The sequence below is a fragment of the Tachyglossus aculeatus genome, chromosome 1 (genome assembly GCF_015852505.1).
Source record: "Tachyglossus aculeatus isolate mTacAcu1 chromosome 1, mTacAcu1.pri, whole genome shotgun sequence".
NCBI classification, from domain to species: Eukaryota; Metazoa; Chordata; class Mammalia; order Monotremata; family Tachyglossidae; genus Tachyglossus; species Tachyglossus aculeatus.
Window position 1 is genome coordinate 170,568,368 of NC_052066.1, and position 14,340 is coordinate 170,582,707.

Consider the following 14,340-nt stretch of genomic DNA (forward strand, 5'->3'; position numbering starts at 1 on the left):
CTGGGCAGGCATCCTTCTGAATCCAACCTCAATGTTTGGGAGGGATGGCCTCGTGCGGCAGTCAAGGGTGATTGTCTTGGAGTAAGCGTGAACTAGGGCATTAGTCTTCTGGTGATGTCCTAAATACCCGTGGTCAGCCAATCAACGAACCTTATTGAGTGCTTTCTGTATGCAGAGCACTGTACTGAGCGCTTGAGAGAGTACAATATCACAAAGTTGATAGACACGTTCCTGGTCCAGAATGCTCCCATGTAATGTTGTTCATCCCAGTGAACTGGACAACCTCCCTAGAGGAATACTTCATTTCACCTCCCAGCAATTAGTGATGCCGAAAAGGCTTTTATAAAGACAACGTGTTTGAGGTGGCTGAGTTCCCCTGTGCCGTTTGGTAAAGAGCTTGGGGATCCTGCTCAAGAAACTGCTAGGAAAGAAGTTCAGAGGGTAAGTCATTTGATAATGGATTTATTTCCCATCCAATTGATCCAATGCAGTTTTCTGAGAACAGGTACATATTCTTAACGAAAAATACCCCTCACCAGAACCAACGCTTCTTACAGCAGTCGACCTTCTAAAATGCGAAACAATGACTGTTACGTACAGGAGGGCTCTGCCTCGCCCGTGGGCTTACGCTTGCTTAGGCAGTCCCGCCAACTCATCTTTCTCCGTCTGCTCCAAGTCCCATTCGGTGAGGAGCTCAGAGGACACCTCGGTGTATAGGTGGTCCCAGTCCCAGCTGACATCATCCTGACAACAAGTGGCAACACTAAATAAGACAGTGACTGCGGGTAGCACCAACCCCATGAGTTTCTGAGACCCAGGTATCTGAGTTTGGCCTGGTCACGGCTGAGGTCCATCTGTGGGCCAATGTAACAGCCCGGCAGGGGAGTTGAAAGAGTGAAGCTCTATCAGGAGCCTGAGGCACACAGTCAAATTAATGGGACAGTACCCTGCCACTGCCACTTAAGCGATCGTGATGGAGCTCCGCTTTTCCACTGCCACAGAGTGATGGTGAGACGGAATCTACATGGATGCCAAGCCAGTTTTCCTCAGCCAGCTCTGCCAAAAGCTCACGAGCCTCCCTGGCAATCCCTTGCTCTTTTGGTCCTGGGTCCAAATAAAGCAAGCCTCAATCCATTTAAAAGTAGATCACAGCAGATCTGGGGCTTAAGCTGGGCCTCGAAGGCGGAAAAAATGCCACAGTTGCCTGGTGTATATGTTCTGCCCTGTGACGATGATGATGGCATTTATTAAGCGCTTACTATGTGCAAAGCACTGTTCTAAGCGCTGTGATGAAGCAGCGTGGCTCAGTGGATAGAGCACAGGCCTGGAAATTGGAAGAACCTGGATTCTAATTCTGGCTCCACCACATTAATTCATTCATTCAATCGCATTTCTTGAACTCTTACTGTGTGCAGAGCACTGTACTAAGTACAAGCTGGAAAACCACGTTTGCTGTGTGACCTTGGACAAATCACTTAATTTCTCCAGGCCTCAGTAACCTCATCTGTTAAATGGGGATTATGAGTGTGAGCCCCACGGGGGACAGGGACTCAATCCAACCTGATTAACTTGTATCTGCCCCAGCTCTCAGAACAGTGTTTAACACATTGTAAGCGCGTAATGAGTACCATTATTATTATGATGATGTTGACAATTCTATGCTATCCCTCCAAAGTTCATTCCCCAACTCTCCTTTTATTGTATGGTCCTGTTACAGTCCCATCATTTCTGAGCCTCAGTTTTCTCCCAAGGGAAAACTTGTCACTCTGAAGATGTTTCAGGGAGGCCTGAGTGATCCAGTCTAAAGTAACCCGGGTGAAGTTCCCCAATGCCCGTATTCTGGTCGCATTTATTACTGTACCTCTCGCACTTCGTGCTCGGGGGCAAGAACTTTCGTGAGGAGCTTCAAGTCAATCTCTCCATCCTGTGAACACAGAAAGGCCAGACGGGTCACCCTGATGGAACGGTCACAACTGACTTTGGGCAACAAGGGGAGGGCCAGGATGAATCTGGCTGAGACCTATGACAAGGGAAGGGAATGAGGAGGGCCTTGGTGAGATCCTGTCAAAAAAGTCAGGGAGATGCAATGGGAGATGCAAAGACCCAGCAGCACTTTGTTAGGAAAAGTGGAACTCTACCCATTATAAGGACACCAGAGCTTTTTGCTTCTCTGGTTTTGAAAGAAGGGAGAAATCCATCAAGAGACGTAAATTTTACTCGCTTGACATACCAAAGTCTGGAAGGCAGCAAACTTCATGAGGTCATTGTCCAGGTCACGGTAGGTCATTACACGGTTCACCTGGACACTGAAAGAAAATGGTAGGAAGAGTGCCAAAAGCTTGGTTAGGATTAGTGCCGCCTCATCTCATTGGAAACCATCTGCACCCTGGGGTGTGCTAAAATTCAAGTTTAAAGTTCAAAAAAGTCCCAGGATCTGGGACAAACTAGGGGAGCCAGAGCCAAAGATGTGGGTTGGGACGGGCCGGATATGGAGAAGATGGAAAAGAATGAAATCCATTCTTCATACACGGCTATCCCAGTTTGCTACCTCCCCATTCCTTTTGATTTGGCTACCCTCTGCTAATTCTGAGTATTCTTTAACTCTGGATTTGAAGTAGCATTTTGGTCTACATCTAATCAGAAACTCCCCTTACTAGCTTTAGCTTTTAACTAAAATTCTACTCATAATGTGAAGGGATTTGTTTTGCTTTGTTTATGGCTTTTCACAAAAGGTACAGTCGTGTGTGCTCTGCACACAGTAAGCGCTTAATACGACTGAATGAATGATTGCTTTTATCATTAATAACACAATGAGATGCTAAAAAAACCATGAAGCTTCAACAGGCACCTAATCAGAAAAAAGGGCTTCCTAAACTAAAAGTCAATCGATACATGACATTTATTGGGTATTTTCTGAGTGCCAGACCCTGTGCTAAGTGCTAGAGTAGTAAAGCACAAGTTCTCCTTTGGCTACAAGGAGCTTACTTGTCCTGAGAAAAAAAGTATAGATATTGAAAGTCAGAGGAAGAACAGCTATTAGGCAGGAAACAGCAAAATCTAACAGGGCAAAACGGCTGAACTATAATTGAGAGTGCAGATAAATTGAAATATGCAGCTGTACAAGAGGGTCAAAGTTGAGATTAAAGTTTGCAGTGTTCTGTATGGGTGTTAATCAGTTGCAACTGAGGAGTTGTGAATTAACTGGGGAAGGCTTCCTGTGAGTTCCTTGAAGGCAGGGCTCATGATTACCAACTCTATTGTACTGCAATCGCCTAAATGCTCTGCACACAGAAAGCCCTCAAAAAATACCACTGATGGACTGACTAGGTAGGATTTTGGAAGCACCTATTTTCCACTAATCCCTGGGAATGATGTATTATCTAGCAGCTAGGCTCTAGCAAGGTATCTTCATGAGATCACGGATGAGAAAAAGAGATCCCTACCAAAATTCAACCCAGAACCATGACCATGGCACTTTTCGGTTCAGTCCATCACCTGCATTTACTGAGTGACTACTGAGTTCAGAGTACTGTAATATGCGCTTGAGAGAGAAAAATAGAGATCTAGAGACTTGATGCCTCTGCTCTCAGGAGTCTTAAATCTAGTGGAGGAGACGGACACTAAAATAAATTAAAGAGAGGTGGAAGAAGGAAAAAGGGATGTGTATGCGAGTTAGTGTTTGTGTATGAGTACAGGTGAAATGCATCCATTATGTAAAGATAAAAGGGAAGATGAAAAGATAGCAGGAAAATTGAGAGAGCAAGTAGAACACCACTGGCGACAATAAAGGAGTTTATGATTCAGGCACATGTCACCTTTTACTACCCATGGAGTAAGCGCTCAATAAATATGCCGATTGACTGACTGATTTCACATTGCCTCCAAATAAAATTCTTACCTAGGAGGAGCCGCCACTTGCAAGACAAAGTCTTCCTCTTGTACTTCTTCCAGATCTGGGATCACAGGAATGTCTGCACAAGAAATAAACACAGGACCAACATGAATTAAGAATTTCCTCCGCCTTCCTGACCATTCCTTTTTCTTTCAATCCATCAATCGATGGGATTCGCACATCCGTCAAACTAGCTCTCTTCCTCCCTTCAAAGCCCCACTGAGAGCTCACCTCCTCCAGGAGGCCTTCCTAGACTGAGCCCTCCCCTTTCCCTCTGCTCCTCCTCCCCTCCCCATCGCCCCCACTCCCTCCCTCTGCCCTACCCTCTTCCCCTCCCCACAACACTTGTGCATATTTGTATATATTTTTACTCTATTTTATTAATGGTGTGTATATATCTATAATACTATTTATCTATTTTCATGGTATTATATATCTATAATACTATTTATCTATTTTGATGGTATTGACACCTGTCTACTTGTTTTGTTTTGTTGTCTGTCTCCCCCTTCTAGACTGTAAGCCCGTTGTTGGGTAGGGACTGTCTCTATCTCTTGCCGAACTGTACTTTCCAAGCGCTTAGTACAGTGCTCTGCACACGGTAAGTGCTCAATAAATACGATTGAATGAATGAATATTCACTGAGCACGTCTTGTATCCCACTTTGCAGCGTCACGGCCTCACTCCTGAGGTATTCCTTTTTTTTTTGTTCAGACCTGTGGAGACCCAGTAGCATTTCTGACTGTTCTTTCTTTTTAAAGATGCAAAATCATGAGGGCCCAAACCCAAAGCCCACCACTAGCCTTCACTGTTCAGTGGGCCAGGAATTATGGCCCATCTTCGACGTGAAGAATCCAAGGGAGGCATCTTTTATATATGCCAGTTTTCTCAAAAGCATTCACTTAGCTATTCAGAGCAAGAAAAGAAAGAAGAGAATAATAATAATTGTGATATTTGTTAAGATATCACAAGCACTGGGGTAGTCAGTGGAAGGAACACAGGCTTGGGAGTCAGAGGTCATGGGTTCTAATACCAGCTCTGCCACTTGTCAGGTGTGTGACTTTGGGCAAGTCACTTAACTTCTCTGGGCCTCAGTTACCTCATCTATAAAATGGGGATTAGGACTGTGAGCCCTACATGGGACAACCTGATTACCTTGTATTCCTCCCAGCACTTACAGCAGTGCTTGGCACATAGTAAGCGATTACCAAATACCATTATTATTATATACAATATAAGCAGATCGGAGACAGTCCCTGTCCCACTTGAGGTGCTTTGTCGTAGAAGGGAACGGGAGAACAAATATTTAATCCCCATTTGTAGATGAGGAAGTTGAGACACAGAGAAGTGAAGTGACTTGCCCAAGATCACACAGCAGCCAAATGGTAGAGCCAAGACTCCTGACACCTAAGTCATGCTCTTTCTAACTAGACTATGCTGCTTCTCTAAATAGGCAGGGAAGGGCCAGATTCACGCCTGGGAACTTTCCTAAACTTGATTGTCTCCCTATCATCCTGGGGGTAATTGAAATTGGGGAAATGAGCAGCTAAGGCAGGATGTCTAAACGCCGATGTCAAGAAGTCAATGGTATTTATTGAGCACTTACTATGTGCACAGCACTGTACTACGCACTTGGGAGAGTTCAACACAACAGAATAAGCAAATGCATTCCCTGCCCATGACGAGTTTACAGTCTAGAGGGAAAGTGTCAAGAGAAGCAGCATGGCCTACTGAATAGAGAATAGGCCTGGGAATCAGAAGGACCTCGGTTCCAATCCTGGCTCTGCCACTTGTCTGCTGCGTGACCCTGGATAAGTCACTTCACTTCTCTGTGCCTCAGTTAGCTCATCTGTAAAATGAAGATTAAAACTAAGAGCCCCATGTGGACTCTGGGTTCAAGCTGATAATCTTGTATTTACCCCAGTGCTTACTACGATGCCTTGCACAAAGTAAGCATTTAACAAATACATTCAAAAACAAAAAAAAAATCCTCCCGTTTTTATTAGCACTCCCCGACGTAGTGCCCTGGCTGTTCTACAGAGAGAGAAAGTAAGGGAAGTAAAAAGGAATGAAGGAAAAAAGCACAGAATGAGGACAGAAAGGATACGGAAGATGAAAGAGAAAGACCAAGGGAGGACAGCAAGAAAAAGAACTGGCAAATATGCCAATGGGATTAGCCATACCTGCGATGCCCTCTCTTTAGGAAGATCAAATTGGCTTTTCTCTGGTCGTACGCTGTCCTGTATTCTGCCGGGAAGTTTATGGGAAGGGTTTCTAAAGCTCCTGCTTATGTAGTTGACTTTAAAGGTTTTATAAAGTGAGACATTTTTTTCTTGACTGTTAATGTTCACCTCTCCAGAGGCTGAGAGTCAGGCTAAGTGGAAAGAGCACAGGCCTCGGAGTCGGAAGATTTGGGTTCATACCCCGGTTTTGCCACTTGTCTGCTGTATGACCTTGGGCAAGTCACGTACCTTCTCAGTTCCTTCCTATGTAAAATGAGGATGAAATACCTGTTCTCCCTTCTCCCTTGACTGTGAGCCTCACGTGGGTCAGGGACTGCGTCTGATCTGATTGCACTTTATCTACCCCAACGTTTAGTACAGTGTTTGATGCATAGTAAGCGCTGAACAAATACCTCAGTTTTTTAAAAAATCATTATTGCTAGAGAGTCCTCCGCTCCCCAGTTCCCCAGCAGGCTCCAAGAGCCGCCCTTTCTGAGCTCCACCGGGCTGGAGCCATCGGGCAGCCCACGGCTGCCCCGTCTGCAGCGTTCCAGGTTTGGGTTGGGCTGGCTGGTTGTCCAGCCTGAGATGAATATTCAGGAGATGAAAAGCAAACACAGCCTACTGAGTTTGGGGCTCAGGACGGGGTCTTCCTTAACTCCACTTGCCCCTCCCAACTCTTTAACGTTTGAGTTCTGTCAACCCCGTCCAGCTTCCTAGAGCTCCAAGGGCCACCACTTCTGTCCAATGTCCACTCTGACTCCCCACAGGCTCCCCTCTTTATGTCCACCCCCCTCCTCCAACTGTGCACCAAAGAGCGTGATGCTAGCCCATCTGTGACAGATCAGAGGTCAGTTCGGGCCTTGGCAAGAGGGCTACGGAGAGCTGCGCCGGTGGGCTGGCTACACAGTGGGATTTCTCTCTAATTGGCTGCCTGGTGCTCAGCAGAATCCGGTGAACTGCCCGGCTGGGACGGAGCCGGCGATGAGAGCAAGGCCAAGACAAGCTGGAGCGTTCTGGTGGAGTGACAGCTTGAGCGATCTCGGCAGAGCTGGGCTGTCCAACTCCCCGGCCCCCGGTGGAACAGGTGGCTATGGAGCAATTTTTAGACCTGGGCAAACTTCAAAGAGTTTTAAAGGCACACAGAAGAAGTGCCCACTTCAGGAGCCAAACACAATGGCACATAGGTGCTCTCCCCCAACCCCCTACCCCCAGTAGACCCACTCACTCTAACTGCAGGGGAAAAAGCACTCAGAAACCCTAAGCAGCCTTTAGGACTCTCAGTCGCTATTGCACGTCCACTCGAGCGGAATGGCCTGGTTCTGTTTCTCCTCGGTGGCAGTGGCTTGCTGACTGCTCTGGACATCCAGATTGTTGCTGCAAGGGTAGTATTGATTAGTGATGGATGATGGCTGATGCAATTTATGATGCTTAGTGCTGGCAAATGGCAGGGGGTCAGGCAATTTTTAAAAGGGGTTGCCACTGCATTTTTTTCTTCTACAAATGATATAGATCTATTTTTCATCTTAAACTGCTAGACACAAAACAAACTCTAACAACTGATGAGTTAATTTGGTCTGTCTCAACCATTCAGGTGTCGAAAGCACTTCTTTCATTGTACACTTTTGTCAGCTTCCTATTTGTGGATCTTTAACCTGTAGTTATTTCACCCATACCGATCTGTCAGCATGTTCTAGGCAGATTACGTTAAGGTAGCACCACACGTAAACAACCTTGTGAAACATCACACTTAACGTCTCTGTGCCTCAGTTTCCTCGTATGTAAAATGGAGATTCAAAAGTTGTTCTCCTTCCTACCTAGGCTGCGAGCCCCGATGTGGGAAAGGGATTGTGTCAGACCTGATTATTTTGTATCTTTCCCGGGCATTTAGTAACATGCAAGGCACACAGTAGGCACTTAACAGATACTGCAATTATAACCCAAAGCCTTCTCTCAAGTTTCTCTATCATCTGCAGGCAACCCGACAGAATGAAGCAGAATGAAAAAAAAAACACACACACATAGTCCTCAGAGGAGTTGGTCTTGCACTTGAACCCTGTAGATCAACCCTGGGAGATCTTCCCCAGAAGACACAATGGAAGAGATTCCTCTCATCTAAGAAACCACACCCTCACTCCCCCACCCTCATTCATGTCATTAAATCAATCAATCAATCATATTTATTGAGCGCTTACTGTGTGCAGAGCACTGAACTCTCTACCCACAAAGCAGAAAGCACCTGGTCAACCTTGTAAGCTTCAGAGACCCACGTCTTCATATTTAGGACAATTAAAAGAAAAATCTTGGTTGTAATTGGATAAAAATTACTCCACACTCCTTTGCATAAAGGGCCATTTTCTATTAATGACAGTACCTTGTATTTCTTGTATTTCTTTGTACTTTTATGCTCTTGGGCTCCTTTCACCCATTCCCAAGTTTGCAGACAGTGGTGCCAAAAACACAAAATTCAGATTATGAGCTTGATCCTCCTCTTATTACCGAAGATTCCCCAACACTGTTCAACACTGCTGCCTCCACATAATGCTAACCAAAAGGCAATCACCTCCTGAGAAAGATAATAATAAAAATAACATTGGCATTTGTTAAGCTCTTACTATGCGCCGAGCACTGTTCAAAGCGCTGGGGTAAATACAAGGTAATCGGGTTGTCCCACGTGGGGCTCACAGACTTGATCCCCACTTTACAGATGAAGGAAACAGGCACAGAGAAGTGAAGTGACTTGCCCAAAGTCACACAGCTGACAAGTGGCGGAGCCAGGATTAGAACCCATGACCTCTGACTCCCAAGTCCGGGCTCTTTCCACTAAGCCACGCTGCTTCTCTAAGCAGGAGATATTCTCTAAGATAAGCAGTGGTTTTTCATCCCCTGTGTAATGTAAATCTTGGAGGACACGGAAATACAGAGGAAATCCTATCCAAGGGAACTGTATGGCTGCAAGTTGAACTGGAGATTGGCCAAGGATCCTGATACTAGTATTTCTTGCTGTTCCACATAGTAGCCAAAACTATCCTCACCTAAATCTTCTGCTGTTCCTTTTCTTTATACTCCTTAACCTATCATTTCTCTTCTTCACCACTCTTGGCTGGTTGATGGTCTCTGGGTTAGCTGGACTTTCTTCAATCCACCCTGTCTGCAACCCCGCTTTTCCATTACATTGAAAAAGAGCAGGAACTTGCTAAATTCAAAGCTGTAAGATTCCAGAAATCTCTTTCACCGGCACCCGCTTGACAATTAGAAAGCAGAGTACCCTTAGGTGTTCTATTGTCTCTGAATTCGAGCCAAAGAAGTAGGACTTATCATTCGATGGGCAGGGAAATCAAGGCAGCAAGATTAAATGACTGACAAAGTCAGAAACTGTAGCAGATCAACCATTTGAGTCTGGGTCCTTTAATTCCAGATCTGTCCTTGGACACACGGCTACCTGTGTTTCGCTCTGAATCTCTCCTTTGCCTACAAAAGTGTGGGCTCTCAATAGTACTAGTGATATTTACTGAGCACCCAGTGGGGGAAATGCACTGTTCTCAACACTTGGGCCAGGGCAACAAAAGTGTAAGACATGTTCTCTATTCACAATGAGCTTACACTCTAGCAAGTAAAAAGACCACTGACCTGGCAGATTACAACCAAAAACTAAACTCAAAGAATGAATTCTGCTAAGATGAAGAGTAAGCCATTTTACTAACTGGTACATTCGACTGATTTCTGACACCCTGAAACAGGGACTCGCAGTACTGCAGCCGGAAGACAGAGACAGACCGAAGACATAAGTGGTGCAAAGAAAAATAAGAAAAACACCAAGATCAAGTTGGTTTTAAAGGAGCTGGAAATCACAATTTCACTCAAAGCCCCATAGCGAGTCATTCCAAACCTGATTTTTAAAAGGCCCCAACTACTTTAGAGACCTTCCTACAGTGCCCTGCACATATTAAGCACTTAATAAATTCCACTGATTCATTTTTTTTGTCTATTCAGATTATAATGAACGCTCTTTTCTGATCCCCTCTACTGAGGATCAGCTCGTATCTCAAGAGTCATCAGTAAGTGTTAAAGGGCTCAGGAGGAGAATCCCACACGCTGTGAGAGCCAAATCGACTTTTTTGTTTGCACTGATTTACCACCCACATAAAAGTAGCTCAGAAGAGGACACTATCTTACACCTCTTATGTGGCTTCGTGCTCCTTTTGGATAACTTGATCTCCGATGAGGTTGAATTCTGAATGGAAATTCCTTACAGGGACAAACAGTGCCATTCTTTGTTTGACTGGAGAGAGTTACTGCAAAGCTCCTTGTTAGCACAAACGTCTCCTCCTCTCCTACAACCCTATCAACTTTCTTCTCTGCCAGCTCAGAAGAGGGGCCAAAAATTATGCTAGGATCAGTCATCACTCCTTGAGTTTTCCAGGCAGTTACAAGGCTCTGAAAGCTGAAATATGGCAAGCAGCCTTCCCAACAGCGACTTCGTTCCTTTTCCTTTTTCCCTGCGCATATGGCAAACTCTTCACTTAGATCACTGCTCTATTTGGTCACTTCAAGTCCTTCCGCTAAGGAAGGGCGAGCTTATTCCCCTCACCACGTTTCTGAGTATTCTTTATAATAGAGGTTGACGTGGGTTTGTTCCAACAATACCCTGGATAGTTTCTTCAGCAAAACAAAATGTGAAGATTTGGAGATGTGGCTTAAGGTCACCTCGACAGGGGCAACACAAGTGGGTACCTTGCTTACCCCGGCTTCCCGAGTCAATGTCATCAGTGGGGTGGAAGGGAAGGGGCTCGTCGGCTCAAAAATGCAAACAACAAACTTTCATATTTTAAGGAGAAGGCAACTTTAAACCAGAGATCATTATCATTTGTCTCTGCTGTTGCAAAACTTTGTTTTACTGAATGCTGTTACCTTCTGCATCACGTATGGGGAATTTTAAACAGGCAAATGGAAGAAGGTCTGATTGAAGATGAAGTTAAGTGAAAGAAATTGGTCTCATTTAGCACATGACAGGATTCATCTGTGTTCCCAAGTCCACTGAGGTAGCATCACGGGCGTTTCATATTCATGAGCTGCTGCGACACTATGTCCCCTCATTTACAAAGAGCCGTGTTCAGCAAATTCCGTCCCTGTGGACACTTCGTGCATTTCATGGTCTTGTCAGAGAGACATCAAACACTCCAGTAACCAAATACCAGAAAATGGCTTTAATTAGTGGATCTCAATCGTATAAATAATTTTTTTCTAAGTGGAAAAATGGAGACTAGAAAAAAAAAAAGAAATGAAAAGTGGAAGGCAACATAGGCAACAGGCTTCAGAAACAGGAGGAACAAGGGAAAGAGGCAGACTCTGTGGAACACACAAACACGCTCGAGGCCTCTCGGAAACCCAAGCCAGTCCCCTGTGCACTCGCAGAATCGGAGAACAAGGGGCAAAAACAGTTCTCCGGGCACCAGGCAGGTTCATTTTATTATGCTCAGGCTCTGGGATTTCAATTGATTTTAGCTGATCTCCAACTGTGCCCACCCTTGACAGGGAGAGGAGGAGAGCTAGACCGAGAAGAAAGGAACGGTGATTAGGGTGCCGGCCTGAAAAGTCTTGAGAAGAAAGTGTCCGGGAGTGGGATACTGGGCACCCGCGACCCAACTGGGAGACTGCTGGTGGGGCGCTGGGCCAAGACCAGTTGGAAATCAGGAGAAGGGAGAATCGAGGAAACATTTATAATCAGCTCCGTGCTGATGGCGCTAGCACCAGGAAAGGGTAGACTGCCCTGGAGCTCGTCGGTGACCGACGGGATGACATGCCTCAAGGCTGCTGCCAAACGGCAGCTTCGCCAATTCAGCTGGGTAAAGAGATCACAGATTCACGGAGGGTGATGATCAAAATGGTTGGCTGTTTCTCTCAGCACTCAAAGCTGTGATAGCTCCCTTGCTGGAAAAATAGGTGGGGTAGGAAGCAACTTCTGATGAATTGGCTCGGGTTCCACGGTTGGGTTGGGCAGATCCTCAATTCTACTTACGATGTATTTGCTGGGACCTTTGGGTACTCGATATTGGCTCCACCCTCGGCCCCACAGCACTATGATATATTATACATTATTTATTTATATTAATGTCTGTCTCCCCCTCCAGATTGTGAGCTCTTTGTAGGCAGGGAACGTGTTTACAAACTCTGCTGTACTGTACTCTCCCAAGAGCTCAGTACTCTGCTCTGTACACAGCAAGCCCTCAGAAAATACCACTGATGATAATGATGACTAAGGTCAGCTTGTTCTTTACAGTGCTTTCCACATAGGAAGCGCTCAGTAAATACCACTGATTGATGCTGTTTTAGCTTTCGTCTCCCTGTGCCAAGATCCTTATGCGGTTTTTGCTCAAAAGGAGGTGCCCATTGCTTGAATGCACTGAGCCATTCTGGTTTACCTAAAGCACCTGACTCCCAGTTTTCAGTCAGGATGCAGCATTGCCTAAGACTTTATTTTACTGTATCCTTAATACATTTTCCTCTCTCCTCCTTAATTTCAGTTTCCCAATCTCGGTTTACAATACAACACAGGCTCAGACAGATTACTGTCATCCATTCTAACTAAAGCAAGTGTACTCAGTTGAACAAAGTGGAAAGAAACATGGGACTAGGCATCACAATCTTTCAGACTGTGAGCCCACTGTTGGGTAGGGACCGTCTCTATATGTTGCCAACTTGTACTTCCCAAGCGCTTAGTACAGTGCTCTGCACACAGTAAGCGCTCAATAAATACGATTGACTGATTGATTGGGAGCTAGTCCTGGCTTTGCCAACTGCCTGTCGTGTGACTTTCGGCAAGTCACAACTACTCTATGCCTCAGTCTCCTTAAAATGGCGATAAAATACCTGCTCTTTCTCCCTCTTAGATTATGAGCCTTACGTGGGGCAGGGGCTGTGCTCAATCTGTTATCTTGACTCTATCCCAGTGCTTGGCACATAGAACTTAAATCATTATTAAAATACCGACTTCATTATTTGTAATCCTATCTAGCCACTTTATATGGTACATGATGTTGGTCAAACTACTCAAGGAGTTCGATGAGGCCTTAATGATAATGATGATGATGATGATGATGATAACAATATTGTGCTTTTTGTTAAGGATCAAGCACTATACTAAGCACTGGGGAAGATACAAAATAATCTGGTCTGATATAGCCTTTGCCCTACATGGAACTCATAGCTGAGGTAAGACGAAGAACAGGTATCGAGTCCCCATTTTTCTGATGAGGAAGCTGAGGCACAGAGAAGCTAAGTGACTTGCCTGAGGGAAAACAGCAGGCCAGTTGCACAGGCAAGGATTTGAACCCAGGTCCTCTGACTCCCAAGGCACTAGGTTATGCTAGGTTTTAACATCATTGAGAAGGCTGGACAACTCTACAGCTCTTCAGTCTTTCAGTTTGGTCTGAAGCCGACTCCACACTATGTCAGTTGTCCATAGGATGTGCTGGACTTCTTGATTTGGCTTTCTGCTTCCTTGTGAATCTCATATTGTCGGTCAGTATGCTGCCTAAGTAACAGGGTTCTGAGATGATAACTTTTTGTACTAGTTGCCAGTATTTGGATGAACATGCAGGCTGATGCAATACCTTAGTTTTCTTTCCTCCCTCCCAGACTGTGAGCCTGGTGTGGGGCAAGGGTTGTGTCCAATCTGGTTATCTTTAATCTATCTCAGTGCTTGGCACATAGTAAGAACTTAGCATCATTATTAAAAGACCGACATCATTATCTGTGATCCTATCTAGCCACTTTATATCGAGCATAGCTAGTAAATGATGCTCACCTATTGTCAGTTCATAATATTGGGCTGATTTGGCACTGTCTTTTTTAACGTGTGTGCTGTCAACAGCGATTCTTGAAGGATTTTCCCTAGGACTTTGGTTGATACTTGATATCTATCGATTTGGAAGAAGTTTCCCAGAGGAGAACTGTATTCTAACACCTGTGTCCAAGCCTCTTGTTGCATCCTCCAGCGTGGCTGGGTAGGATAAAATGAACAGACCACAAAAGGCCCACTACACACCCCTGCTTTACCCCACTGGGATGGGGAATGGATTGCCCAGGCCACCCTTAGCTCCAAAACGGCCAGGCAGGCCATCACGATGGAGTCTCAGAATCTTCACAAACTTTTCAGGGCAGCCAAACCTACTAAATTGTCACAAGAGTCTAGTTCTACTGGAGGGGACAAATGCTTTCTGAAGA

General features: G+C 45.2%; 1 protein-coding gene across 3 annotated transcripts in view; it reads right to left on the reverse strand.

Moving 5' to 3' along the window:
• Nucleotides 1-438: 438 nt before the first annotated feature.
• The window catches only part of IFT43 (intraflagellar transport 43), a 139,399-nt gene continuing 125,497 nt past the window's right edge, over nt 439-14,340 (reverse strand). For all 3 annotated transcript variants that reach the window (XM_038742152.1, XM_038742123.1, XM_038742187.1), the window contains 4 exons: nt 3,899-3,971; nt 2,231-2,306; nt 1,862-1,924; nt 439-744 (listed from right to left, as the gene is read on the reverse strand). In XM_038742152.1, the coding sequence (XP_038598080.1) occupies nt 625-744; nt 1,862-1,924; nt 2,231-2,306; nt 3,899-3,971 (332 nt within the window). In that variant the 3' untranslated portion in view covers nt 439-624. The remainder of the gene's footprint in view (nt 745-1,861; nt 1,925-2,230; nt 2,307-3,898; nt 3,972-14,340) is intronic.